Source organism: Eschrichtius robustus, chromosome 16 (genome assembly GCF_028021215.1).
Source record: "Eschrichtius robustus isolate mEscRob2 chromosome 16, mEscRob2.pri, whole genome shotgun sequence".
In the NCBI taxonomy this organism is placed as follows: domain Eukaryota; kingdom Metazoa; phylum Chordata; class Mammalia; order Artiodactyla; family Eschrichtiidae; genus Eschrichtius; species Eschrichtius robustus.
In genome coordinates this window covers 16,059,812-16,087,381 of record NC_090839.1, presented here as the reverse complement: position 1 = coordinate 16,087,381, position 27,570 = coordinate 16,059,812, and the positions used below count along the sequence as shown (strand labels likewise).

The window sequence follows — 27,570 nt, the reverse complement described above, 5'->3', positions numbered from 1 at the left end:
GACATTGTCATTTAGCTAGTCAACCCATATTTATTGAGTTCGTACCATAATCTCATTTTGTGCCCTGGATGCCTCACTCTTAAGGAGGCACTCACTCTCCAGGTCCTACAAGTGCAAGGTCAGCACCTGACAGTGAGAGCTCCTTAAAGTTTGTTCCCTTAGCACCTTTGTTTCTGCATCCTAGTCCCAGGGCTGTAAGTCACTGAGGGAGCCAGGATTTGAAGTGGGAACTTTTTGGCTTACGAGCCTGAAATTTGCTTCCAGTAGTGCAAAGAGCGACAGTGCTCATTCTAGGGTCTTACGGGGGGGTGGGGGGGGGGGAGTGGGCGGGGGCCACGCTATAGCAGCAGCCAAAAGACTCATGAGTTCCCTGGACTATCTCATCCCTCTAGCGCCAAACTTGGCAGTCTGAGGGCCTGAACCACAGTAATCAGTCAGCACAGTGGCAGCTCCTGCCGCGGACTTTCAATCCTTTGAACACGTACGGACGGTTCATCACTCACACTCATCACCCGACGCCCTGCTTGCCAACCCGCGGGCTTCCTGAACTGGCCAGGTCCCAGGGCCGCCCGCTGTCCACACTCACCCATCTTCAGTTATTTAGAGAGAACAAGTTCCAAGCAAAAACACATGCTCTGAATCCGAGGGGCCCCTCCCGGCAGGAGGCAACACTTCCACTGGCGTCTTGTTGCCTCTCTGGGAAGCACTGTCCGAGTTTCCTTCTCTCCCCTTGGAAAGCACGCCCGGCCTCACCCCCTCACTGGTGGGGGAGGGACTCCTCCTCTGATACGATATCGCTGTGAGCAATGTGCCTCTCTCCACCTCCTCCTCGCCTCCTAGTTTCTCTGGTCTTCCTTCTTGTCTTAGAGGAAGAAGTGGTTCAAAACTCTTCCTCCCAGGAATACTAATCAGTGGTAACAGAGGTCAGAATAGTGAGTACCTTGGGAGGCAGAGAGTATAGTCTTGGAAGAGGCATGAGGAACTTTCTGGAAATGTATCTCGACCTGGGTGGTGGTTACAGGGGTGTGTACATATGTGAAGAGTTGTTGAGATGTACACTTAAGACTACTGCACTGTAGGCATTTCTGTTTATGTTACCCCTCAACTTAAAAAAATATGTGCCACAGAGACGTCTCTGAGCAGTAGCAAAAATAAATAACCACAACATAGGTTTTGGAGTCATATGAACCTTCACTGAAAATCTGCCTCTGTTTTCTAGCTGTGTGACCTTAGGCAACTTATTTAACCTCTCTGAACTTCATTTCTTTTTTTTTTTTTTAAAGGTATGGACTGTGAAGATTAGAAACACCACTTTTTATAAAATGTACTTAGCACAGGGCTAGCTCCCACTGGGTGCTCAATACACAATCACTTTCATTGTTATTAAAACCAGTGACCCTAGCAAGGATAGGATGGGGGAGTGGTTTTCCCTGGGTACAGACAATAAAAGGGGTACATTGTCCATAGAGAATTTAAAGATAAAATTGATGATTAAAAAAGTCTGCTTTTTGTTATCACCATGCACTGGCAAATCTAAATAATGTCAGTTGGAAAATGCTGCATCCTGAAAATATCTTTTATTGGTGTACATTCTAAACAATTGTTGTGGTGACTGCTGAATTTTAATACTATGTAGGTAAGCTTCAAATGAGCACATTTTAATTTCTTATCCTTTAATAAACCTCTTCTACATGGAAGTTAATCTGAGAATTTCTAGGAATACGGTTACCGCGAGCACAGGTGGAGACGGGAACACATGTTCACAAAGAGCATCAGTTCCTAACAGTTCGAAATCTTTCGCGCTTGCTCCAAGTACAGTTCCTGTCTCCAACCCTACGGTATTACATATTTCTGCATCTCACTAGTAGATTCAAAGAAACAATGACTGTAGAGTGATGGTGAAGACGAAGACACACGTAGTTCAAGTCTGTCATTCTAGGCGACTCCTTGGAATTTTGATTTGTGTCTAAAATTTAGAAAAGTGAAACAGTGTGAACTGCAAAGTGTAATGTTTTTGCCTGGTAAGTGCAAATTCTAGTTCATACATGAAACATATGTGTTTCATCTCAATGATTACTGATCATACTTTGTTGTATGAAGGAGATGGGTGCTCCAAAATGATCCACTGTGGGTGTAAAATACCCTAGGCATGTCTCTGACTCAAACAAAAGCATTAATAAAGAACACTGTATCTCCTTCTCTCCAAGTCTGTAGACGCACAACCCTCACCCTCAGTCACTTCCTCCAGCCATAAATGATCAAATCCCACATTTTCATCTTCAACCTCCATCCGCATCAACTCCTTCTCCTGGAATTGCACCCAATACCAAATCACTCTTCTTCCTTGCCAAGTGCTCATTCTGGACCTTTCTGCTGTCCAGCTCCATTGCGTTGAGATTTGGCGTACTGGGGGAGATGATGGGGGCCAAAGCCTTCTCCGGCCACCACGTGACACCACCTCTAGTATTATCTTTGCCAAATTCTACAGTCAAAGCTCATGTCTTGGGCTTCCCTGGTGGCGCAGTGGTTGAGAATCTGCCTGCCAATGCAGGGGACACGGGTTCGAGCCCTGGTCTGGGAAGATCCCACATGCCACGGAGCAACTGGGCCCGTGAGCCACAATTACTGAGCCTGCGTGTCTGGAGCCTGTGCTCCGCATGCAACAAGAGAGGCCGCGATAGTGAGAGGCCCGCGCACCGCGATGAAGAGTGGCCCCCGCTCGCCACAACTAGAGAAAGCCCTCGCACAGAAACGAAGACCCAACACAGCCATAAATAAATAAATAATTAAATAATTAAATAATTAAAAAAAAAAAAAAAAAAGCTCATGTCTTTATACCTCCCCCCTCCCAGTGGCTGGGACGTTGTGGACGCCCCTCAGATGCTGGTGGTGTGAATATCACGTGTCTTACTTCCCCATGTGTGGCACCGCGCCCCACCTCACTGTCAGCTCCAGACACACCAGGCACCTTTGTCTCCCAGAATAGGCACTGCTATCACGCTCTCCCCCACCTCTAGGCATCTGTACATGCTGTTCCCTCTGTCTGGAATGTTCTGCCCTCTCTAACTCCCTTTCGCCTTGGCTCCTCCTCCAGAGATCTGTCCCTTACCCTCGGTCTGAACAGGACCCCTCCTCGACATTCCCAGAAATTCCACCTGCTCTCCCACTGTCCTTTCCCCCTCTGGGTTTGCCCCCTCTGCAGGGGCTGGAGACGCAACAGAGGGGGCCTCAGAGTTGGTTGAATTCAGCAAAATGGATCTGGTTCTTCCGGAGCACCTAGCAGGGCCCAGCAAGAACGGGCACACACTAGGTCCAGCCTGCACGGGCTCATCCACCGCGGGCCACCTTCCAGAGCCCCGCAAGCAGGCCATGGGGAGGCCCCTTGTCGCCAGAAGCAAACAGGCCTACCAGGGGAGTTTTGCTCTGGGTCACACCCGCCTCTGGATGGCTGCCAGTCTTCCTGCCAGAAACCGCAGGCCCGCCGAAGCCGCCCGGAGTCCAGGCCATGGGGCTTGGAAGGACTCGGGTCAGCTTTGCAAAGGGGGTGTCTGCTGAGCACTTCCTGGATCAACAGCCCCCCGTCCCTGGGGTTGGGCAGGGGGGCTGGGGCTGGGCTGCAGCTAGAGAGGCCCCTCTTGGGCTGGGAGGAGCTAGAGAGGCCCCTGCCAGCCTGTCACAGGCTCTTGGCACTGGCACTGGCTCTGGCTTTCACACACACACACACACACACACACACACACACACACACACACACACACACACACACGCTGGCAAGCACCCCCCAGGTGGCCTCCACAGTCTCACCTTCAGGTAAATAGGCTCATCAGTGGGAAGATGAGAATGGGAGAGAAACAAGGGCTACAAAGGCCAGCATGTGTGTGTGCAAGTGTGTGCGTATGTGTGTGTGTGCCTGGGAGTGACCTCACAGCTGCTGGAACATAAAGACTTACAGGTCCTGCCTCCCAGGCTCAAAGCTGGCTCCGTGGGGACACAGTGACATGAGAGGCACACCACAGACCCACCTCCTGGCCTTCTCCCTCCTCTGCCTCTTCTCCAAGGTAAGGGGGCCCCAGGCCCCAAAATGCTGGCTTCCTTGGTGTGGTGGGGAAGGTGTTAAATCACAGCCAGAGACCCCCTGGGGGAATTCCTGCAAGCCTCCTGTGTGGGGCTCAGCTCAGCTTCCCTCCCTGATGTCCAGACAGCTGCCTCTGGCCAGCTCTGCTGTGTGACCCCAGGCAAATCTCTTTCCCTCTCTGAGCCTCAGCTGCTTCCTCAGTTGAATGGGTATAATGTTCATGGGGCCTTTGTGAAGATCATTTATCATAGTTCATCTACAGTGCTTAGCACAGGACCTGGAATATGGCAAATGTTTAAGAGAGGACTTTTATGATTGCTACCAATCCCCAGAGCTCCTCTACAGACAGAAGTGGGTCTCCTCATTATAAATGGGGAGACTCAAGACATGGCCTGCTTTGCCTGTGAGCCAGGATTTGAATGGATGTTGGTGCATAGCTGATTGGAATGTTCACATCACAGGGGCATTAATGCTGCTGGGCCCTCAGGCAGTGAGTGGCCTGCTGACCCTAGCTGGAGGGGGATAAGGAGACAGCTCCACGGAATAATGACCTTCTCTTCTGGGATATTTTCAAAGGGCTTGTGGAACATCCACCACGCCTAACATGACCAACAACCCCATAAGGAATTATTATTCCCTGTTTTCAGTCAAGCGAGGCTCCGAGAGGGTAAGCAACTTGCTCCAAACCACACAGCAACAGAGCAATAGAGGAGGTAGAACCCAGGATAGGCCTGGGTGTGAGGCAGGGGGGACTGCAGTCTGTGTCTCTCCACCCCCAACCTGGACCAAGGCCACAGTTGCTGAGCCTGCCATCACCTTAGCAAATGTCAGGTTCCTGGTGTCATGGGTACTGGCCCCCCACAAGCCACGATCTCACTGTATTTTCATGCTCCTTTGAGGATCACAGGCAGGAACTTTTCTCTATCCTGGGTCCAAGCAGTGGTTGGGGGAAGGCTGAGAACCCTGCTGACATCCTAATCCTGCTGTTTGTTCTTCCAAAGGGGGTGAGCAGGACATGATGCCAGGGAGGGTAGCCTGGGTAGCTGGAGCAGGGGACTTGGGGTTCTGGGCTTAGGATTAAAGGAAAGGCCAAAATGAAGCTGTCCTAGACTCACTGTTCACCTCCCCCAGCCCTCCATTCTTCCCAGGCTCCAGGGAGCCAGGCAGCATCCCACACAGAACACAGGGACTTAGTCATCACACACATGAAAGCCGCAACAATCCGCAGAGAGAGAATTCCAAGTCTTGCAGGCAGGGCTCAGGCCTGTGGACAGGGGCAGGCGGTAGAGACCTGGAAACAGGCCAAGTCACACTGACCTAGAGCTGGCGGTGACCTCATTAAATCCTTGTCACGACTCCAGGACAGGTGGTCTCCACCCCATTTTACTGAGGAGGAAACAGCTCCCTCCCCACGGAACAGTTCAGTGAAGTGTCCAAGGTCACACAGCAAGTCAGTGGTAGAACCTGGAGTTCAACTCTTGCCCGGATGATTCCCCGTCCAGGGCTCTTGCCTCCTGGGGACCACAGCAAGGGTCTGGGGAAACCAAGTGTGTGATGGGGCCACTTGAACATCGGGATGGGGTGGTTAGAAAGGGCATGGAGATAGAGGGATACCAGAGAGGACCTATCTCTTCTTGGCTATGCTGAAACACCCTCCCTGATATCCCTCTTGAACAGATGGGTAAATTGAGGCAGAGGCTAAGTGGCATCAGAGCCACTAGGGGACAAGAGGTAGGTGTGGCAATTAAGAGACTGGGCCTTGGATTCACATGAACCTGGATTCTGATCCTGGCCCTTAGGATTAAAGGAAAGGCCATTTTTTTCCCCTATTACAGGAAATGTCTATCCCAACTCTGGGTTCCTGGATCCTCAGTGAGGAAGCAGCCTCCCAGCCCTGCAGCTAACCCACTGGGACTTTGTCCCTTCATCTATCTGGAGCTCAGTTCCCCCATCTGTACATGGCAGGGGGAGGGATTTAGACTGGAGCAGAGGTGCCAGTAACCTAGCTGGGCATTAGAAGCCCCTGTTAAGAACATAGATTTGAGGGCTCAGCCTCTGAAGTTCTGATTTGGTAAGTCCCAGGGGAGGCCTAGGGGTCGGTATTTTACCAGGTTTCCTGGCTGATTGGATGTTCATCCAGAAACATATTCTAGATTGTTCCAAAGATCAAAGAACATCCATGATACTGTTTGATTTATTCAGCCCTCAAGATAAATATCCACTGTCCACCTGCTAAAAAATGAATAGTACCCTGTCATTTTAATCCTTCCTTTTGTTGCTTTTGCCCTCCTGTAAGTTCCTAGAACGCAGACCCTAAGCCCTTTATTGTAATTCACAATAAAGATCATTATAGCCAGATGCATGGAGTATCTACTGCACGCCAGGCCATGTGCTAAAGGTTTAACATGCATCATTTCATGTATTCCTCAAAACAATCCTCCGAGTTAAACATTATTGCCCCCTTTTCACAGATGAGGAAATTGAATCTCAGAGAGCGTAAGTAACTTCCCCAAGATTGCTCAGCTATTCAGGGGCAGAGCTAGTTCCGGAACTCTAGTCCAGAGCCCTTGCTCATGACCACAACGCCATGCTGTCTCTTAGGGGGTGCCGTGGGGCTGGCCGGGGTCCAAGGCCAGGTCTATGTGACTCCAGGGCCAAGGTGTGAACTCTACACTGGCAGAGAAGGAGTCAGTTGTGAGGGGCTCACTGCCCACCTTGAACGACCACGGCTGAGTGAGGTCCCTGTCTCTGCAGGTGTGTGCCCAGCTGTGCCCAACACCGTGTACCTGTCCCTGGCCACCACCCCAATGCCCACAGGGGGTGCCCCTGGTGTTGGACGGTTGCAACTGCTGCCGGGTATGTGCACGGCGGCTGGGGGAGCCCTGCGACCATCTCCACGTCTGCGACCCCAGCCAGGGGCTGGTCTGCCAGCTCGGGGCGGGCCCTGGCGGCCGGGGGTCCATGTGCCTCTGTAAGCAGGTTTGCGGGACTGATGGAGGGGGTGTTTGGGGGGGAAGTCAAGGCCTTGAGGTCCTGAGTCCGAGAGAAGCCCTTCTCTCTCCCAGCCAAACCTGGTGACACAGGGTTCCCTAAGCTCACTCCCCTCTTCTTTTCTTTTGTCTTTGCTCAGATCATGCCCACCGGCCAAACAACCTACCCTCCTTCTTCCTGTCTGTCCAGGTTGTAGCCGACTTTCAAAGCCAAGCTCAAACACCTCCTCCCCTGAGCAGCCCTCCCAGATTTCTCAAACCAGAAGTCATCATCCCTTCCCAGGACCCTCATAACACTCTTGGGAAAAATGAAAGGGCAACTCCCTATTTAGGGCATAACCTGTGTCAGGCACTGTGCTAAGCATTTACCTCCTAAATCACATAATCCTCACAATAATCCTATGAGGTAAGTACTTTCAGACCCATTTTATAGATGAGGAAACTGAGGCTCAGCGATACTAATGGACATGCTTAATGTTACACAGCTGGGGACTGAGTCAAGCAGGCTCTAAAGCAACATTCCGTTCTGTCCTCTTCTGGGATTGGGAGCCCTTGGACAGTCAGGATCCCGAGTTTGCTATTTGCTAGCGACCTTGGGCATGTTACATCTTCTACTACCCTAGGCCTTGTGCCTTCTGGGGATTTAAATCAGGGGTTCTCAACTTTGCTCTAGGAACATTTGGGACTGGAGAATTCTCTGTGTGGGGCTGCTGTTCTGTGCAGGACTTTTAGCAGCGTCCCTGGTCTCTACCCACGAGATGCCAGGGAACAAAGTCATCCCCAGTTGAGCACCACTGCTTTAGAGAACTATAAAGGGGTGAGGACTGTTCTGTTCCCTTTTTTTCTTTTTAAATAATAAGACTTGTAGAGCAATTTACCACTCTCATCTACATGGCTGTAACACTTAAAAAAAGAAAAAAGAATGAGAGATAGAGAAAGAGAGGAAGAAAGGCCCATGAATCATTGACAATAAGTCTATCTACAGGAAAAGCCTTGTTAAAAAACAAAACTTATAGACATAAAGTTATCAACAGTAAATCCCTGTAAAATACTTTTTTTGATAAGGGGAGTATACTAATGAGAAAGGGGCGATGTGTTTTATAAACTTACAGATGATTGCTAATAAAAATGTTATCTAAAGAAAAAATTAGACAAGTAACACTTAGCTTACAAGGCTGTTATCTAGCTAAGCCATGACACATGTAAAGCACTTGGCAGAATTTATTTATTGAGCACCTGCCTAGCATTTACCATGTGCCAGGCACTAAGAGCTTCACAAATATCACCTAATTTAATCTCTCAGCAACCATATGAGGTAGGTCCTAATGTCATCCCCATTTTGTAAATGGAAAAAAAGCGGCACAGAGAGGTTAAGTAACTTGCCCAAGGTCACACAGCTCATAAGTGGCTGAGCTGGGATTTGAATTCAGGGAGCTGGCTCCACAATCTTTGTTTCTATCACTCTACTGCCTAACGCTCAGTATATGCTTAGTACATAGTGGCTGTTACTGTCACTAACTTTATTAAGGAGCTTTTCGCATTCCGCCTTGATTCAAATTTCAAATACCTGGAGGCCAAGAATTCACCTCATCCTTGCTCCTTCCTGCCACTTCCAGCCCTGGTCAGGCGACACAGTGGTGCTCATGAATGTTTAACGACTGGAACCAAATTTGGAGGCTGGGAGCTAGTGAAGCCATGGATGAGCCAGAGCCAGCTAAGACCTCACAGAGGCTGAGTCTAGGTCTTGGCTCTGGAGGGAACACGTTTCCCCAAATCTCTCCTCTCACTCACTAGTTAGACAGCTCTTCACTGAGGACCAACTCCGAGCTGCGTGTGTGTCCAGCACGAGCTCCCGATCTCCCTGGCATTTAAACACGCAGCTTCCCCAGCTCAGCCAAGTGCGTCTCCATCCTTCCTGTGGTTCGGCCTCAAACTCTGGAGTCATTCTTGACTTCTCTCTTTTTTTTCACATCCCACTCACTACCCACCAGCAAATTCTTTACAATATTTCCAGAATCCAACATTTCTCAGTCCCTCAACTGCTACCACCGGGTCTGAGCCCCATCATTACTCATCTGGATTTTGCAGAAGCCCCATAACTGTCTCCCTGCTTCTGTCCTTGGCCCCTAGTCTGTTCTCAACACAGCAGCCTGAGGGCTCCTTTAAATACATAAATCAGGTCACAGATCACTTCCCTCCTCTGCGTACAAGCCTCCGATAGCTTCTCATCTTCTCAGAGTAAGAGCCAAAGCCCTCTCAGTGGGCGACAAGACCCTGTAGGATCCTGTTCCTGTTTTCTCTCCGACCGCATCTAACTCCCTCTCTCCCTCCTGCTCTCTGCTCCAGCCACAATGGCCTCCCCGCTGCTCCTTAAATACCCCAGGCACGCTCCCACCTCAGGGCCTTTGCACTGGCTTTTCCTGCTACCAGCACTTTTCCCCCCAGATATCTGCATGGCAAGTTCCCTCACCTCCTTCACATCTTTACCCAAATATTGCCTTTTCAGTGAGGCCTTTCCCGATCACCACATTTAAAAACTACAACCCTGCCCTACTCATTAACCCTGCCCTCCTTTATTTTTCTAGCACTAATCGCCATCTGACATCACAAACACCACCTTGTTTCTTGTGTTTATTTCCACTGGAGCGAAAGCTCCAGCGAGGGCAGGGTTTTGGCTGGTCTCAGTCATTGCTGTATCACAAGATACCTAGAACAATGTCTGGCACATAGTAGGCACTCAATAAATAACTGTTGAATGCATGAATAATAACAACAGTTCTGGTGGGGCTAGCAGTAACAGGCACTGTTTATGGAGCATGTACTGTGAACAAATCCTTTATATACATGATTTCATTCTAACCCTAATAATGAGGGAGGTCCTATTATTATCCCTATTTTGCAGATGAGGGAACTGGGGCTCCGAGAGGTTAAGTCACCTGCCTAAGGTCACACAGTGTGCAAGTGGCTGCAGGTAAAACAAACAAACAAAAAACAAAAAACAAAAAGACCCTGTTGTTCCTTCTCCTGCAAGGGACTCTCAGAGGGAAAGAAGGATGCAGAAATGACCAGATGACAAGGTTGTGTCCTGAAGTTATTTGGGGGAAGTTTCTGGACAAGGGGGCCGTTGGAGAGGGTCCAGAAGGAGAAGTAGGGTTTTGGCAGCAGTATGTGTGTATGGGTGGGGGAATCCCAAATCCAGTACATTTGAAGGTGCCTCATGGTGTCTGGGACCATGCACGTGGATTCACAACACAGATCCCGGGGTGGGGAGTGGCTCCCTAGGGATCATTACCTACCTCCCAATCAGCTCTGAGCTGAAGGACCCAGGAGAGGTGCCAGGAAATCTTACTAAAATTATCGCTCCCTCCAGCTGACTTTCCTAAATAATCCCTCTGTTTACCAGGTCATCCCAGCGACCAGGAGGCCCCAGGGCTGCAGCCCCAGGAGTCTGGCTGGGAGACCCAGGCTGGGGGTTATGGATTAAGGTGCAGCGACCCCTCTGGTTTCTTGGAAACCAGTGGCCACATGGTCCAGGCCAAAAGGTCAGGGATTTGGAACCAAAGGGCTGTGGCCTGGAAGGAGCAAGGAGAGGGGGGTGACACTGGCCCCGTCCTGCCCAGAGGAATAGCATCACCTATTCCCATTTAGTGAGCATCTACTAGGTCCCAGGCTTGGGGCAAAATGCTTTAAGTGCACCAGCTCATTTGATCCTCCAGTGGCTTTTTGAGCAGGGTACTGAGGCTCAAAGAGGTGAAGTAACTTGTCCCAGGTCCCACAGCTAGCAAGCAGGGAACTGGGATTTGAGCCCAGGTCTGTGTGGTTCCAAAATTCCTGGATGTGTATGGATCTATTCGAGGTTTTTTCTCAGAAGACCTGGGAAAACCAGCTTCCCATGAGTCCTTTCCCCTACACCCAGGTGAAGTGCCACCCACATCTCCAGGAAACCCTCCTAATTGTCCCTTTCTCTGCACTTCCTGAGCGGCTCACATACACCTCTCCAGTGCTCTTACTTTATTCTGTCTTGGAGATGGCGACATCCACACCTGTCCCCCACACTGGCCCTTGAATCCCTCTTAGTAAGGACTAGGTCTTAGTCCTGTCTAGGAACACAGTGGTTGGCACATAGGAGGGGCACGATATATATCTCTGAAATGATAAGGAGTCAGAACTATTTTATCATTGTCTCTCATGTGCTGAGTCTTGTGCCAGGCATTCATTCGAGGGGCATTTCCTGTGGTTCTGTGATGCCAGAATGAACCCTCTTGGCCCCAGCCCTTAAGGGGTTCATGTCCAGTGGAGGAAGAGGCCATAATACCCATATTTGAGGGCTTCATCCGAAGAGTGTTTCTTAAATACCTACTCTATGCCTAGCCGTGTGCTAGATGCTCTGTACACATTATCTCATCTCACTGAAAGTACGAATTACTGTTCTCATCATTGCTATTGTTAAGGCGACTCACAGAAGTTAAGTCACTTACTCAAAGTCACACAGCCAGCAAGTTGAGCCCTGACCTGACAGTGATGACTATAATATAGCAGATGGACAAGGAAAGTTTGTGGCATGAAATCTCAGTGTGTATATAATAGTGGTAATATTTTATATATTTTTAAAACATATTATTATTAATATATAATAATTATGCTAATAATAACAACAGAGCAGCGAGGATCTATTGAAGATCTCCTTCACGTTGTGTTCATTCCAAATATCATTTCATTTAGTCTATACCACACCCTGTGAAATAAGTACCATTATAACCCATTTTGCAGGTGAGGAAACTAAAAGAAGTGACATCACTTGGGCAAGGTCCATAGCTAATAAAAGAGCTGAAACCAGGCCAGTCTTCCCACAAAGCCTGTTCCAGGATGCAGCAGGCTGTCTTCCTGCAGGCGACAGGGCAGTATGGCAATGGGGCGGGGGTGCATATCTCGGGGCTGGAGCCCCCTGCGGCGCTCAGATTCTGTAAGGGCACTGCGTCCCCAGCGGGATCCAGACCAGCTCTGCAGAGAGGACCCCGTGGAGGATGTGGGCAGTGCAGCCCTCCCAGGGAAAAGTTGGGAGGTCACCGATGGAGATCCAGTTTCTCCTCTGCAGGGGGAGAGGATGAGGGCAGCTGTGAGGTGAACGGCCGCCTCTACCGGGATGGGGAGATCTTCCAGCCCCACTGCAGGATCCGCTGCCGCTGTGAGGACGGCGGCTTCACCTGTGTGCCCCTGTGCAGCGAGGACGTGCGGCTGCCCAGCTGGGACTGTCCCTACCCCAAGAAGGTGGAGGTCCCAGGAAAATGCTGCCCTGAGTGGGTGTGCGACCAGGGAAGGGGGCTGGGGGTCCAGCTCCTCCCAGCCCATGGTGAGTACAGGGCTGGTCCAGGGCGCCTGGAGGTGGGGTGGGGGGAGGGCGGGGAGGGCTGGGGGGGGGAATGGGCGGGGTCTCTTAGGTGCCAGGACACCTGGACACATCAAAACCAAGGTTATACTGACAAAATCTGGGAGGGGACGGTGGCTACGGGGACATATAGGAAAGTGGAGTGGAGGGTCACAAGACCTCTTTAAAACTGACAAAACAGGAGGCGGTGGTGCAAATATATAAGTTTAAATCATACACAATTAAAAATAAAAATTGGTGGCAGAGGGGGGAGGGGAAAGGAGAGTTAGAACACTTGAAACGAATTCTCACATTTCATAGCAGAGGTGTAACATAAACCTATATTATTATAATATATATATTATTATACTCATAATATATTGATACATATTAATAACATTTATATAATACAATTTAAATATTATATAATATTACTAATACATTATTACTGGGGTTTATCAAAAGAGGAACTCAAAACGGAGCGAAGCCAAGGTGCTTGCCTCTGGGATGTGGGCCTAGGGGTAGGCAGGAAAGACAGTGACCTCATGCTATAAACTCTTCAGTTTTAGGATTACATTATTGCTATGTTACTGGGTTTTTAAAAAATTATTATTATTATATGAATTTAATTTTTGAAGGCAAGCGAAAAGAGGGCATTGGTTCCATAGAAGATGGCGCCACACGAGAGGTGATAGAGCATGGTGGGTGAAGCATGGAGTCTGCCTTTGTTCTAAGCCCAGTTCCGCTACTTCCTAGCTGTGTGAGAAGTCGCTTAACTTCTCTGTGTCTCAGTTCCTCCAACTGTAAAATGAGAATGCGAGCATCCACCTCATAGAGCTGTTGTGAGGCCTGGATGAGTAAATACAAGCAAAGCAGTTATGACGTGCCTGGCACACAGCACTCAGTGTATGCTGTTATTATCCCTACAATGGAATACGATACATCTGTTTAAATACATAGGAGAATGCCAGTGAGTTAGCCTTATGTATAAAAAGCAGGATATGACACCGTATACGCAATTTGATCTCCGCTGCGTGTACGCACATGTGTGTGTCTATAGCTCTACAAACACATATACGTCATACAATACTGCACACGTGTACATAACAGAGAGTTTTTCAACCCGGGCACTAGTGACATTTGGGCCAGGTAATTTTTTGCTGTGAGGGGATGTCCTGTGCGGTGTAGGATGTTTAGTGGCATCTCTGCTGGATTCCAGTAGTCCCCACCCCTACTTGTGACAAAAATGTCTCCAAAGGTTGCCAAATATCTTCCAGGGGGCAAAACTGTCCCCATTTAAGAGCCACTGGTTATAAAGCACCAGAAGGAAGGATACTAAAATATTAACAGCACAGAATAAGACTGGAGGAGGAGGAAAAGCTGGACCATGGGAGCCCACCACCTTGATCCAGACACGGCCTCACCATCACCAGCATCCTTACCTCCAGGTCATGGTACCACCACACACACAGGCCCCAACCTCCTTCCTGTAAGATGCTACTTATCACAGAACTTGTGGAGGATACAGAAGTGAGAAACTCACCATTTACTGGGAGGCCATCATGGCCAATGCCATCATAGTTGCCTAATAAGCAATATTTATGAAGTGCTTACAAATACCAGGCACTGTGTTAAGCACTTCACCTCCACTATTTTGTCCAATCCTACCCATCAACTATTAGGAAATTTACATAGGAAGAAACTGAGGTCCAGAGAGGTTAAGCAACATGACCAAGATTGCATCGCAAGCCAGTGGGTAGATTTGTCTGCCTAACCTTGCCATGCTGACCCCTCTTTCTCTCCCCCAGGACCCCAGTTTTCTGGTCTTGTCGCTCCCCCAGCCCCTGCCGTCTCCTGCCCAGAATGGAGCACGGCCTGGGGCCCCTGCTCAACCACCTGTGGGCTGGGCGTGGCCATCCGGGTGTCCAACCAGAATCGCTTCTGCCTCCTGGAGACCCAGCGCCGCCTGTGCCTACTTGGGCCCTGTCCACCCACCAGGGGCCACAGCCCATGGAACAGTGCCTTTTAGAGCCAGACTGAGAATGGAAACTCGGTGTCACCCGCCCACCCAGCAAGCAATCTGGGCTGCAGGCAACAGTCCAGCTTGGGTCCACCATCCGGGCCCTGGAGCACGAGAGTGTTCGCAAGCCAGCTGGCCCACCTGGACCCTGAGATGCAGCGGGATGCATGCCCTAGTCCCCCTTTCTCTAACTCACAGCCTGGGAGAATGGCCAGGTTTCTTCTGGTCCATTCACAGCCTTTATCAATGATGTGCACGGGCTAGCTTTCCAGAGATGGCGCCACCATCTCTCCCTTAATCATTAGACTGAGGCAGGTGCTGGGCTGGATGGGCTACTTTTCTGGGGGTATGGTGAAGAGGGGCACAGATGTTCTGAATCTCCTGCTTCCTCTCCTGGAGCGTTGTAAGAATATCCCTGAATATGTGCCTATGTGTCAAGCTTGTGCTGTCTGAGAAAGCCCTCCCTCCCCACCATGGGCAGAATTCAGGGGCTGAATTCTTTGTAAAAATCACAAGGTGAAATCACTCTGTCTTGAAGAAAGTCAGAAAACAGGCCTTAACTTGGCCCATTAAACCCAACTTGTATTAGTAAGAATTAACCTTTTTTGAGACTCTGCAATGCACCAGGCCAAGCCAGACATTTCATACGGGTTGGTGCTTGGAAACATTTTTGACTAGAGAGAAGCAGGGGAGGAGGAAGACTACCTTCCAGAGACTGGGGAACATGGCCTGAAATAAACCAACCCACGTGTGAAATTCCGTTTGACGTCTCATGTTTTATTGTTTAAAGACAAAAAAATCCCTACATACAAATTTTATATCCTCTTTTGCGGTCTACCCGTGTTTGCTTAAAAATAAAAACTGTGTTTTCATCAGGATCCAACCGGGAAATTAGAAAACACTCTTGGTATTTACCAGGATTTCTTCTTATTAAACTAATTTGATTGAGGGATGAGGCACACCCAGTTAAATGCACAGGTCTTTTTTTTTTAATCTTTGGCTGCGTTGGGTCTTCACTGCTGCGCGCCAGCTTTCTCTAGTTGTGGCGAGAGGGGGCTACTCTTTGTCGCGGTGCACGGGCTTCTCGTTGCGGTGGCTTCTCTTGTTGTGGAGCACGGGCTCTAGGCGTGCGGGCTTCAGTAGTTGTGGCATGCGGGCTCAGTAGTTGTGGCTCACGGGGTCTAGAGTGCAGGCTCAGTAGTTGTGGCACATGGGCTTAGTTGCTCCGCGGCAAGTGGGATCTTCCCGGACCAGGGATCAAACCCATGTCCCCTGCATTGGCAGGCAGATTCTTAACCACTGCTCCATCAGGGCACAGGTCTTAAGTGTATGGTTTCATGAGTCTTTACAAACGCACACAGCTATGTAACCAACACCTCAGTCAAGGTGTAAAACATTTCCATCATCAAAGGAAGTTTTCTCGGGCCAGATCATCCCCTCCGCCCTCAAAGGCGATGTAGCTTATTCTTGAACTTCATGTAAATAGAGTCATACAGTAAGTATTCTTTAATGAATGACTTCTTTCCCTCAGTATCAGCCCTCGGGGTGGAGGGGCAGAGGGAGGGCAGAGCCCAGAAGCTGGGACCAGAAGGTGAGAGATGGAATCACAGCAGGGCTGTCTGCTGGGAGCGGGAGCCACCACGGAGATGCAGCCTTGTGCCTGACAAAAGGCAGATGGAGATGGGGAGACAGATCCTGGCTTCTGCTCTCTCCCATCCCCCAGTTCCCAGAAGTGCCCCCCATTGGTCAAACCTACTGGGAAGACCTGGGAGGCCGGGAACGCAGTGCTCTAAGGTACAAAACAGAGCCAGGAAGGGCAATTCCCAGCACACAGGTGGTAAATGACCTGCTCTTCAGTACGGTGGCCTCCAGTACTTCGGTCAGGTACCACCGCCTCCAGGTACCCCAATTTGAGAATCACAGGCAGCACTGGAGCCATTTAATCTTCACAAAATAGAACTAACTCTAGTTCACAGATGAGGAAGCCTAGATCTGGAAATGTGATCTGTCCAAAAGCTAGTTTGCAGTTGGGGTGGGATTTTAGTCCAAGCCAGGTTTATCTGACTCTCCAGGCTGGGTCTGTGGTCTCTCTTAGGCTGAGTTTTGGTGGGTTTGGTTCTGCAAGTGTAAACTCTGAACACGTTGCCCGGAACAATTCTGAAAACATCCTGAGAGCCAGGATGAGAACAATGAACTTGCATTGAACTATTCCTACGTGGGGGGCTCTCTCTGCAAAGAGCTCTACCCACATAATCACATGTTGCCCTTGAGACATCCCTAAAACAAGGTGCTGCTGATATTCCCATTTTAGAGGTGGGTAAACTGAGACTCAGAGTGATTAATGAGTTGTCCTAGGGTTGTGCTGCTGGGCTCTGGGCCAGGTTTGCTGTAAGGCCCATGACCTCACTCCTGAGAAGCTGTGAGCAGAGCCATGAAGAGTGGGCCCAGCCAGCCTGCCCGGTCCTGGCTGGTTTCCTGCTGAGATCTCAGGCAGGGTACTTAACTTCTTTGTGCCTCGGTTTCCTTTTCTCTAAAATGGGGATAATGGCAGTACGCAACACAGAGGGCTGTTGAAAGTATTATGTGGTTTAAATAAACATTTTAGCTATCATTACCTTGACTTGACCTCCTAGTGCTTTAGCTTTTTCATCTGTAAAATGGGCATAAATAGTAATGCCCACCCTGTAGGGTCATTGTGTTGTGTGAGTACCCACCACGTAGGGGTATTGCGAATGTTAGGTGAGTGATTCCTCTATGTTCACTTGAAAATAAGCTATTATTATCATCTTGCCTTGACAATTCTTTGCAAGTCAGCGACTAATGTGAAGGCAAAGGCTGGGAATCTTCTTGTTTGTGAAGAGGGGATGGTGTTGGGGACAAAGGTCACCAGGTGAAACTCAGGCTACCCCCACTGAAGCCAGAGCCAGAGGGACACGGCCCAGCCATGCCCCGTTATATTTGTTAGTTGCATCCACAATATTCAAGTAACAATAATGCATTCTTTCTTGTCACTGTATAATATTCCATCGTGTAAATAGAGCACATTTTATTTATCTATTCTACTTTCAATGGGCATTTGGGTAGTTTCCAGTTTGAGGCTATTATGAATAAGGCATGGTGAATATTCTAGTGCATGTCTTCTGCTGGATATTGATATTTCTGTTGGATATGCATCTAGGAGTGGAATTGCTGAGTCAAGGCCTGTGCTCTTTCTCTCGGGTCAGATTATCTCTGAGTATGATGGAGGTCTCTACACATAATAGGTGCTCGATAAAGACTTATTGCAAAACTAATAAAAATGAGAGCTAACATTTATCAAGTGCTAACAATATACTAGGCTCTGTTCCAAGCATCTTCTATGTAACGACTCACTTGACCCTCACAATAACCCTTTGAAGTAAGTATAATTATGCCCATTTCACAGATGGAGAAACTGATGTACAGAGAAATTAAGGAAACAGCCCAAGTGTACACAGTTCAAAGCTGGCAAAACCAGGATTCAAACCCAGAGGGTCCTGCTCCAGGGTCCCTGCTCTTGGCCACCAGGCTATACCGAAGGCAGTCACTGCCATGTTCAGAGGTAAGGCCCGCGGGAGTAGAAAAGAAGGAACTGAAGCAGATGGGAGGGGACTTCCCTGGTGGTGCAGTGGCTAAGACTCTGTGCTCCCAATGCAGGGGGCCTGGGTTTGATCCCTGGTCAGGGAATTAGATCCCACAGGCACGCCGCAACTAGGAGTTCGCATGCCACAACTAAGAAGCCAGTGAGCCACAACTAAGGAGCCCGCCTGCCACAGCTAAGACCCGGCACAACCAAATAAATAAATTAATTATTTAATTAAATATTTTTTTAAAAAAGCAGCAGATGGGAGAATCAGCAGGGCCTGACCATGCCTGTGAGATCTCGTTGGAAGGATGAATGTGAGGAGCAGGGGAAAAAAGAGGCCGAACACATCCCTGGGCTTTCTCCTGGGGGATGGGGAGGATGGGGGGGGGCCATCGCCAGCAACCGGGAAGAGCAGAGGTGAGCCCCCATTGGTGGCAGATAGGAGGGGGGTGTCCTAGACATTCTGAGTTCAAGGAGACGGTAGTGATCTAGGGCAGTGCGGCTAGAGGCAGTTGGAGATCAAAGATGGCACAGGTCTGGACATAGAGAAAAGGGTTCAGGTCGAGAATGTGGGTCACCTGCACAGAGGAGAGGAGTGGATAGTCACATTGACCCAGTCGGTTTAGTTATGGAAACAGCACGCACGTGTGTGTTTGTGTCTAACCTCTTACCACCCTCTCCAGCTCCACTGCTCCCCCCTGGCTGGGGCCACCGTCATCTCTGCCCGGATACCTGCGGGAGCCTCCTCCTGTTCACCAAGCTTCCACTCTTGCTCATCACAGGGGGTGCCAGAGGGATTCTGTTAAAAACCACATCAGACCACGCCACTCCTTTTCACTCCGAGGAAAGCTAAAGGCCTTTGCGTGACCTACAAGCCCCCCGCTCTTGCCCCTGTCACCTCTCTGCCCTTGTCCTCAATTACCCTCTCCCTGCTCTGACCTCACTGGCCCCCTTGCTGTTCCTCAAACACACCAGACTTGCTCCCACCTCAGGACCTTTGCACGGGCTGTTCCCTCTGCCTGACATCATCTTCCCCCACATGGCAAATCTCCTTGATCTCTTTCAAGTTTGACTCACAAATCACCATTTCAATGAGAACCCACCCCAGCTCTTCCAATACCCTTGATGCACTTAGCACCTTTTAACGTAACTTACTTACTTATAACATTTACTATTTGTTGCCAAACTCCACGAGCGGTGGGAATTAATTTGCCTGCTTTGTTCACTGATGGATTCCCAGGACCTAGAATAGTGCCCAGGATGGACCAAGCCCAGTCATTATTGAATGAGTGAAATAATCTTGCTTTTCATTAAAAAATGTTTATTTACTCATTCAGCTGCGCCGGGTCTCAGTTGCGGGATCTTCGTTGTTGACTGGGGGATCTTTTGTGGCTCGCAGCACCTAGTTCCCTGACTAGGGACCGAGCCCAGGCCCCCTGCATTGGGAGCGCGGAGTCTTAACCCCTGGACCACCAGGGAAGTCCCTGTCTTGCCTTTTAAAAAGTGATTAAGGGGGCTTCCCTGGTGGCACAGTGGTTAAGACTTTTCCCTCCCACTGCAGGGCGCACTGATTTGATCCCTGGTGGGGGAACTAAGATCCGCCACGCTGTGACCAAAAAAAAAAAAAAAACAAAAAAAAAAACGAGGAGGGGAGATTTAATGGGGCTTAGAAAAGACAATATGTAGTTGACAAATGGGAGTGGCTGCCCAGTTCACAATGATCTCCCAGTGGCCCTGTCTGCATGGGTCAGAGCTCACCCCGACCCTCACTCCCAATCCTCAACCTTAGTAGTTCTCGAAGTGGGGTCCCCAGACTGGAAGCAACATCATCGCCTGGGAACTGGTTAGAACTGCAAATATCTTGTGTCCCATCCCAAACCCACAAAAACTCTGGAAGTGGGGTCGGGAAATCTGTGTTTTAACAAGCCCTCCACTTCATTAAAATCTGTGTAAGATTAATAGCGTGACTTCATATGAGAATACGAAGAAAACAGTGATGTGCTGCTGCCCCCTTGTGGCATTTTGGTGAATGAGCCGCCAAGAGGCCACCAGCAGGGAGGAGGCTGGGAGCCTGGGGCCCATTCCCTTCCTGTTTCATGAGTGAGGAAAGGGAGTCTCCGGGCAGGGAAGGGACTCATCCAAGGCCTCAGGGTGAGGCAGTGACAGAGCTGGCCTAGGATTCTTTCCTATTTGTGTCGAATGCAGCAGCTTTCTTAAAACATTTAGACAGATGCCTGTAAGAGCCCCTGCTGGTCCCTGAGCCAGGACACCTGTGTCTGTCCCCCAGTCCCTCTGCCCACAGTTAAGCTCTGGACAGATCGACCACACGATACAGCCACGTGGATCTTTCTTGAGCACAGTTATGGTTATGTCACTCTGCTTAAACCCCTCCGGGGCTCAGAGGTGCCCTCCGGGTGGGGTCCAGGCTACGTCCACGCCACGCTGCTATGTCTTCCAGCCTCTTCTGTGCTCCAGCTACCCGGGATGGCTTGGGCTCCCCACTCTGGCCCAGGCCTCTCCCCAAGCTGTCCCCTCTGCCTGGGTCACTCCTTTCCCCGTGTCTTCACGGATGCCCCTGATTATTCTTCATTAGTTGCAGACTCTACATCTACCCGAGGCCAACCCTTCCCTGGGCCCTGGCTCCCACCCCCTCTCACCTGCCCAGGTGCTGACTCCTGCCACTTTCCCCATGTTATCCCCACATCTTCCATTTCTCCCTCTCTTCCAGATTATCCCCATCAATATACACACATGTTGGTCCTTTGTCCAGCGCTGCAAAGGATGCAGCCCACCAGCCCATGCCCACCCTGGTTACTGCGGTAACAAAAGGTGCGGCACCCTCTTCAAGGGGCAACTCGAGCAGCCTCACGGGGGAGGGGGTGCCTGGGAAAGGGAAGCCTCGTATGGCCACCACATTTCATGTGCTATCAAAAAGTCCACCCGCCTCTCCAGTGCTAAAATGTGGTCTAGGGTCTGACACACATTCTTAGCAACAGGGTCATGGTTTAGCCAATTCTCAGGAACTTCATCTGTTTCCTCTTCCACTGCAATTAATTACAACACTAGGGCGAGCCCCAGGGCAGGATCCTAGGCCTTTTGGACATCCCGAGGTTAGTCAACAAGCCTACTTGTAAGTGGCCCCATCACACTGGTCTGGTTCTTATCCATGTTCCATTTGCTGCCCCCTGGCCCTTCACCACTGGCTTTCGTGGAAATGTTTCCAATCTCATCTCTGGGCTGAGTCTCTTCATCTGCTCCTGTCGGACGGGCAGTACTTAACACCGGCTTCTTCTGTAGCTTCCTCCCAGCCCTGAAGCCAGCAGGCGGTCAACATGGGGGTTGACTTTGATTTTACTCCCCTTCTCACCTCAAGGGCTGGACCTCCGTGTCCTGATGACCCTCCTGAATCTCTTCATCTCTGAGCCATCCCACTCGTGTCCCATTCCCCTCCCTTCCTCTCTCGATTCCTTCTCTGTGCCCACTCTCACCCCCTTAAAGCCCAAGGTTTTAGAACCTGGTAGCATCCACACTGCCTCACCGCTTACGACAGACGGACAGTCCAGCGTCCCGATGTGGCCCCCGTACAAAGTGAAGCCCCCCTGGGTCCTTTCACCAACTCAGCCAGATTTCTCAGGTGTCTGAATTTAATCTCCAAAAGAAATCTAAACTTATTTCCAAATTTTGTGGCAACCGTCATATTTGTAATGTTTCCTCAACCATTGTGGTGTACGTACATAAGGGTGTCCATCAGATTGCTATTTAAACCCTTATCGGGGACTTCCCTGATGGCCCAGTGGTTAAGAATCTGCCTGCCAGTGCAGGGGACACGGGTTTGATCCCTGGTCTGGGAAGATCCCACATGCCATGGAGCAACTATGCCCGTGCGCCACAACTACTGAGCCTGCGCTCTAGAGCCCGCGAGCCACAACTACTGAAGCCCACGTGCCACAACTACTGAAGCCCGCATGCCTGGAGCCCGTGGGCCTAGAGCCCGTGCTCCGTAACAAGAGAAGCCACCACAATGAGAAGCCCACGCACCGCAACGAAGAGTAGCCCCTGCTCGCCGCAACTAGAGAAAGCCCACGTGCAGCAACGAAGACCCAAGGCAGCCAAAAATAAAACAAATAAATAAGTAAATAAACCCTTATGTATGTCTTGGCAAGCCAGATCCCAGCAGTCAGTAGGCCCCAAATCCAGTGGCATACCAAAGGGTCAGGGTTGATGGTGGGAGTGGTGTTCCTGGGGAAGGAATATTTTAATACAGACAATGTTTAGAATTGCTGGCCCATGGTGATAATAAAAAGCAGATTGAATTTAGCCCGTTTATTATTGTTTTAAAAGTTTTTAAAGACAGTGTACCCCTTTGTCACCTGCCTCTGGGGGCAGGCCACTCTCGCCACCAGCACCCCTCTGTACACCACTGCTCATGTCTAAAGCACAAAGTCTGTTTCTCGGTTATGTAACATTCCGAACAGGTGTTTCTGGTAGGTGGGCTCCTCCACAAATGATTAAGGGACTCAGGCTCCTTCGATCTTACGGCTTCACCTCAGCCCCACCTCATCCGCATCCAGGATGACATGAGGCAGGAGGCTCAGCCATTCCATGCAAAGCCTCAAGACTGTTTCTGGAACAACTGGGAAAGAGTTACCATCTTTTGACTCAAGTGGGCAAACTATTAGAAGGTAAGTCTTCAATTGCTGGAGGCTATATTTGCCACCATGAGAAGTGCTGAAAAATGAAGTCACACAGAACCAAGAAATTAAGAGAAACAGATGGCAGGCAACTAGGTTCAAGCTGCTAGATCCAGCTGCGCCTGAAGCTATCCTTCCCTAAACTTTTCAGTTATGTGAACCAATAAACTCCCTTTATTACTGAAACTAGTTTGAATTGGGTTCCTATCACTTGAACTAAGAGTCTTGACAAATATAACTGTATACAGTAGTGTAATTACCTGTCTATTCTTGGCTGTTCTGTTGGGCTTTGCTCCCTAGAAGCCAGGTAGATTTCTGATTCATCCCTGTGTCCCTGAAACCCAGCACAGGACCTGGTACATGGTAGGTATTTAATACGCACCTGCTGAATGGTGACTGAGGCCTGGGTTCTAGCCCTGATTGTGCCTCTAGTCTGTGACCTTGAGCATCTAATTCTCCCCTGTGAGCTGTTTCTGACTCTGCACAGTGGAGATGATCATCTTTGCCCTGCCTTGCTGGAGGGCGGCAGTGAGGATGAGATAAGCCCAGCTTAGGAAAGTGCTTAGCAAACTCTAGCGCTCTGCACACGCAAGAGCCACAGTTATATTTGCAAGACTGTACATTTTGTCCTAATTTCATCAGCCCCCTGTAGACTGTGGGTTCTTGGGGCACAAAGCAGACAGCACGTTGGAGCAGAAGTAAGATCTGAGAGGAGCAGCTTTAGCTGCCCCCAGCGCTGCCTCCATGCAACAGTAGACTTGTTGCACCTGTGGATGAGATAAGCAAGATGGTGCCTGGTGCCCAGCACTTGCCGCCCCACCATCCTCCTAGAAATCGCCGAGACAAGGGGTCCCAGCGTCTCCTTGAGTCTGAGCCATTGCAAACGACATGATAATGGAGCAGCAACTGGCTGTTGTTCTCCTCCTGGGCACCCAGAGAGAGACCACATCTCCCAGCCACGGTGACCGAGGTCTGGCCATGGGCTTGACTCCAGACCCAGACCGTAAACCCCCCTCAGCATCCTCCACACTCGTTCTCTGCCCTCGTCTGCTGATCACATGCAGAGGACACAATGGAGGACTTCAAGGCTCTAGAACATCGTTCTACACCTTTCTTTACGAACCTAGGACTCCTTGGGCAACTGGTAAAGTCTATGATCTCCTTCTCAGACAAGTCATATTACACACATAAAATCAAATACATGGGATTACAAAGGACACAAATTATTGAAATACGGTAACCAAAACAAAAAAAGTATGTGAGATTGTTACATGTGCTTTTCTAGGAATATATTAAATAACGAGATTTAATTACCATACTTTCAATGTGGCGATAGCATAAACAGTATTTCAAGATATCCACAATAATTACTTTGTGATATGAAAATACTTGTGATTTCTTTTGGTGACAAATAGGTACTGCTACTACTACTTTGTTTTCTCCATTCATAATTGAAGGAAGTGCTAGATGTTAGCTAAAGGTCAGTGGAAAGATGCAATTATTTTCCCTTTCAAGTTCAGGAATCCCTGAATTTCATCCCCAGATCCTTGGGTATTGTCTCTGGGAAAAGAATCTCTGCTTTAGGACAGGACAGAGTCACAGAAGAAAAGGAGCTTCATGCTTGGATGACCACATACAGGAGAGGCCTCTCCAACATGTATTCAAACCAGAGGAAAAGACCGTATTTTACCAGGAATATTGAGATTCTGAAGCCAGGCTTGATATCTTGTTCCAGCTGGGTGACCCTGAACAAGGCATCTAACCCCTCTGAACCTCCATACTCAAAAGAAAATGTAGACCATGGTCCCAGCCTTACAGGGTAGTCATGAGAATTAAAGGGGATAACAGCTCTGGATGCTTGCAAACTCTATGGGAATTTATATCTGAGGTCTTCAAAGTCCAGCCAGTGAACTGGTACTAAAAATAAGGACAACACAGTGAAATCTCATCAAGTGAAATGGATTCCATCTGTAAGACTGTCTTTTACTCTGAACTTACGACCTGCCTCATTTGAGGGGTTATGAAATTCATTCTTTTTTTTTTTCATTCTTTTATAAAATGAGGAGGATTATAAATATAGTACTTGCTCATTTTTCCCCATTGTTTTTACTTTGCAAATGGAGTTGGCAATGTGATTTGGATTCACAAATATTTTATGCAGTTGGGTGGTTTTATGAAGACCAAGAAGTATGAGAATCACTGCTTTATGCCACCACAAAAATAGTCATTCTTATTATCCCTCAAAACTAATAAAACTTAGAAAGGATTCGATTTCTGACCTGGCACAAGTTTGAATAATAATAGTTAACATGTATTGAGGGTTTCAATGTGTCCCAGACTGATCTAAATACGTCACACGTGTAACTGGCTTATTGAATAATCTGAATTTGGTGAGGGACACACATAAATGGATCTAGTTTTTCTTCACCCATTGCCTTTGAACACATCCAGTCAAATCTCTCATTGCCCCATGCCTTTCAGTCTGGATTGAACATCTAATTATATACTATTTAACACTTCCTCTAAATCAAGCTTGACCCTTCACCTCACTAATGCATTGTTATTTAATTTAACAAACTATTAAATAGCCTAACTACGTGCACCTTACAGTGTTATGAGGATATGAGGTACGTACTATTATTAATGGCATCTTACAGATACTAAGGCCCAGAGAGATGAGGTAACTTGCCCAAGGTCACACAGCTAGTAAGTTAGAGACACAGAATTCAAACCCAGGCTGTCTGGCTCCGGAAACTTGCCCTTAGTCTCTGCATTACAGTCCTCTGCAGCACTGAGAGAGTGTGAGGGTCTCTCTAAAAACCTTTTCCATCCTCCCCGTTTGAGTTCTAGCTTCTCCTGTTTAAGAGGCCTGGAAGGAGCAGTGGAGGAAAGGGGGGAAAAACGTAGCTGGTGTTGCTTTGAGTCTCCTGAGGGAGGTGGATTCCTTTTGTGTGGAAAGTGTTTAAAGGCTAGTGTTCCTGGACCACATGACTAGCTTATTCAGGGGTCCCTGTAGTGGTCTCCTGACTGCTGGGGGATATCTGGACCCCGTGACCTCTCTTAGACCCTGTCCCCAGAAGTGCACTTCACAGCCTCTTTCTGCCAGGGTCCTCTTTCCTGGGAAGCACAAGGATCCTCCCTTTGGGGCAGGGCCCAGGTCAGATGGCCCGGCACCCACTCAGCTCATGGGAAGTTCACCCATTCTTGCTCGGCCAAGTGATGGGCGTACAGGATGCCCCCCCGTCCTGCCATCTCTCTAATCACTTTCTCTCTGCTCAAACGCACACTGAGGGCGGATCTGCAAGCCTGCCTCACGAGCGGTCGGAGAATCAGCTGCCACTCACCACTTCTGGCAGGAACCCAAAATCTCTACAAGTGGGACGTCTCAGGACGGGGGTGGGGGTGGGACCCTTTCTTCTCCTAGGAGAGCAGAAAAGGTATATCATTTCTCCCTATTCTAGAAAATTATTCTCAAATTCTAGTCTTCTGCTCGCGGAGGCTGAGGGGGTGGGGATGGAGTGGGAGAAAAGCCGGTATGACAACCCTAAAACAGTCCTGCTGGTGTGTGTCTCATGGCTTTCTGAAATATGGGGGTATTCAGCACCTTGCATCCCTGTGTTGAGGCTTTAACTGGAAATACAATAGGAAAGTCCCATTTAAGAGTCTGTTACGGGCTTTCCTGGTGGCGCAGTGGTTAAGAATCCTCCTGCCAGGGCTTCCCCGGTGGCGCAGTGGTTGAGAATCTGCCTGCCAATGCAGGGGGCATGGGTTCGAGCCCTGGTCTGGGAAGATCCCACATGCCGCAGAGCGACTAGGCCCGTGAGCCACAACTACTGAGCCTGCGCGTTTGGAGCCTGTGCTCCGCAACAAGAGAGGCCGCGATAGTGAGAGGCCTGCGCACCGCGATGAAGAGTGGCCCCCGCTCACCGCAACTAGAGAAAGCCCTCGCACAGAAACGAAGACCCAACACAGCCATAAATAATTAAAAAAAAAAAAAAAAAAAAAAGAATCCTCCTGCCAATGCAGGGGACACGGGTTCGAGCCCTGGTCCGGGAAGATCCCACATGCCGCGAAGCAACTAAGCCCGCGAGCCACAACTACTGAAGCCCACGTGCCACAATTACTGAGGCCCGCGCACCTAGAGCCCATGCTCCACGGCAAGAGAAGCCACTGCAATGAGAAGCCCGGGCACCACAACAAAGAGTAAACCCCGCTCGCCGCAACTAGAGAAAGCCCACATGCAGCAACAGAGACCCAACTCAACCAATAAATAAATAATAAAAAAAATTAAAAAAAAAAAAAGAGTCTGTTACATGCATATCATCTAATTTAATTTTCACAACTGCCCTATAAGGTAAGTTTATTAATCAGGGTTCACTTGTAGCTGCTATAACAAGCGAACCCCAAAATTCAGTGGCTTAACACAATAGAGGTTTATTTCTTACTCACATAATATTCCAAGGCAGGTGTTCCTCGTTGGAGGGCAGCTTTCCTTCACGTGATGAGCCAGGTGACTTACATGTTACAGCTCCACCAGCTCCTGGGCCTCCGCGCCTTCTACATCTAAATTGCAGGCAGGAATGGAGAAGCTCGCCTGCTTCCTAAAGACGCCCGCCTGGAAGTGACATCACCCCCACTCACACTCCATTGGTGAGGTCTAGTCCCATGGTCATAGTTGGAAGCAAAGGGGGCTGGGAAATGTAGTCTCTGGCTGGGCAGGTGTCTTCCAGAGCCAACTCCACCCTACAGTCTGACAGAGTTAGTGAGGCAAAGAAGCTCTCTTTAATCATGTCTGTTTAATCAGTTCACCAGGCTAACCAGTGCT

The 27,570-nt window shown here is 49.2% G+C and overlaps 1 protein-coding gene and 1 long non-coding RNA gene across 5 annotated transcripts in view; one reads left to right on the top strand and one right to left on the bottom strand.

Moving 5' to 3' along the window:
* The window catches only part of LOC137750104 (uncharacterized), a 68,011-nt gene extending 40,677 nt beyond the window's left edge, over positions 1–27,334 (bottom strand). For both annotated transcript variants that reach the window (XR_011070368.1, XR_011070367.1), the window contains exon 1: positions 27,195–27,334. This is a non-coding gene — a long non-coding RNA (uncharacterized lncRNA). The remainder of the gene's footprint in view (positions 1–27,194) is intronic.
* CCN5 (cellular communication network factor 5) lies at positions 3,513–14,552 on the top strand. Of its 3 annotated transcripts, none has more exons than XM_068524474.1 (6): positions 3,513–3,810; positions 3,967–4,058; positions 6,830–7,046; positions 12,161–12,415; positions 13,069–13,131; positions 14,239–14,552. In XM_068524474.1, exons 2-6 carry the CDS (start codon positions 3,999–4,001, stop codon positions 14,457–14,459), a joined length of 816 nt encoding a protein of 271 aa, XP_068380575.1. In that variant the 5' UTR covers positions 3,513–3,810; positions 3,967–3,998; the 3' UTR covers positions 14,460–14,552. The 3 variants fall into 3 exon arrangements, with proteins under 3 accessions (XP_068380575.1, XP_068380576.1, XP_068380577.1); XM_068524475.1 differs by having other exon boundaries at positions 3,945–4,058; XM_068524476.1 differs by lacking the exon at positions 13,069–13,131.
* Positions 27,335–27,570: the final 236 nt, after the last annotated feature.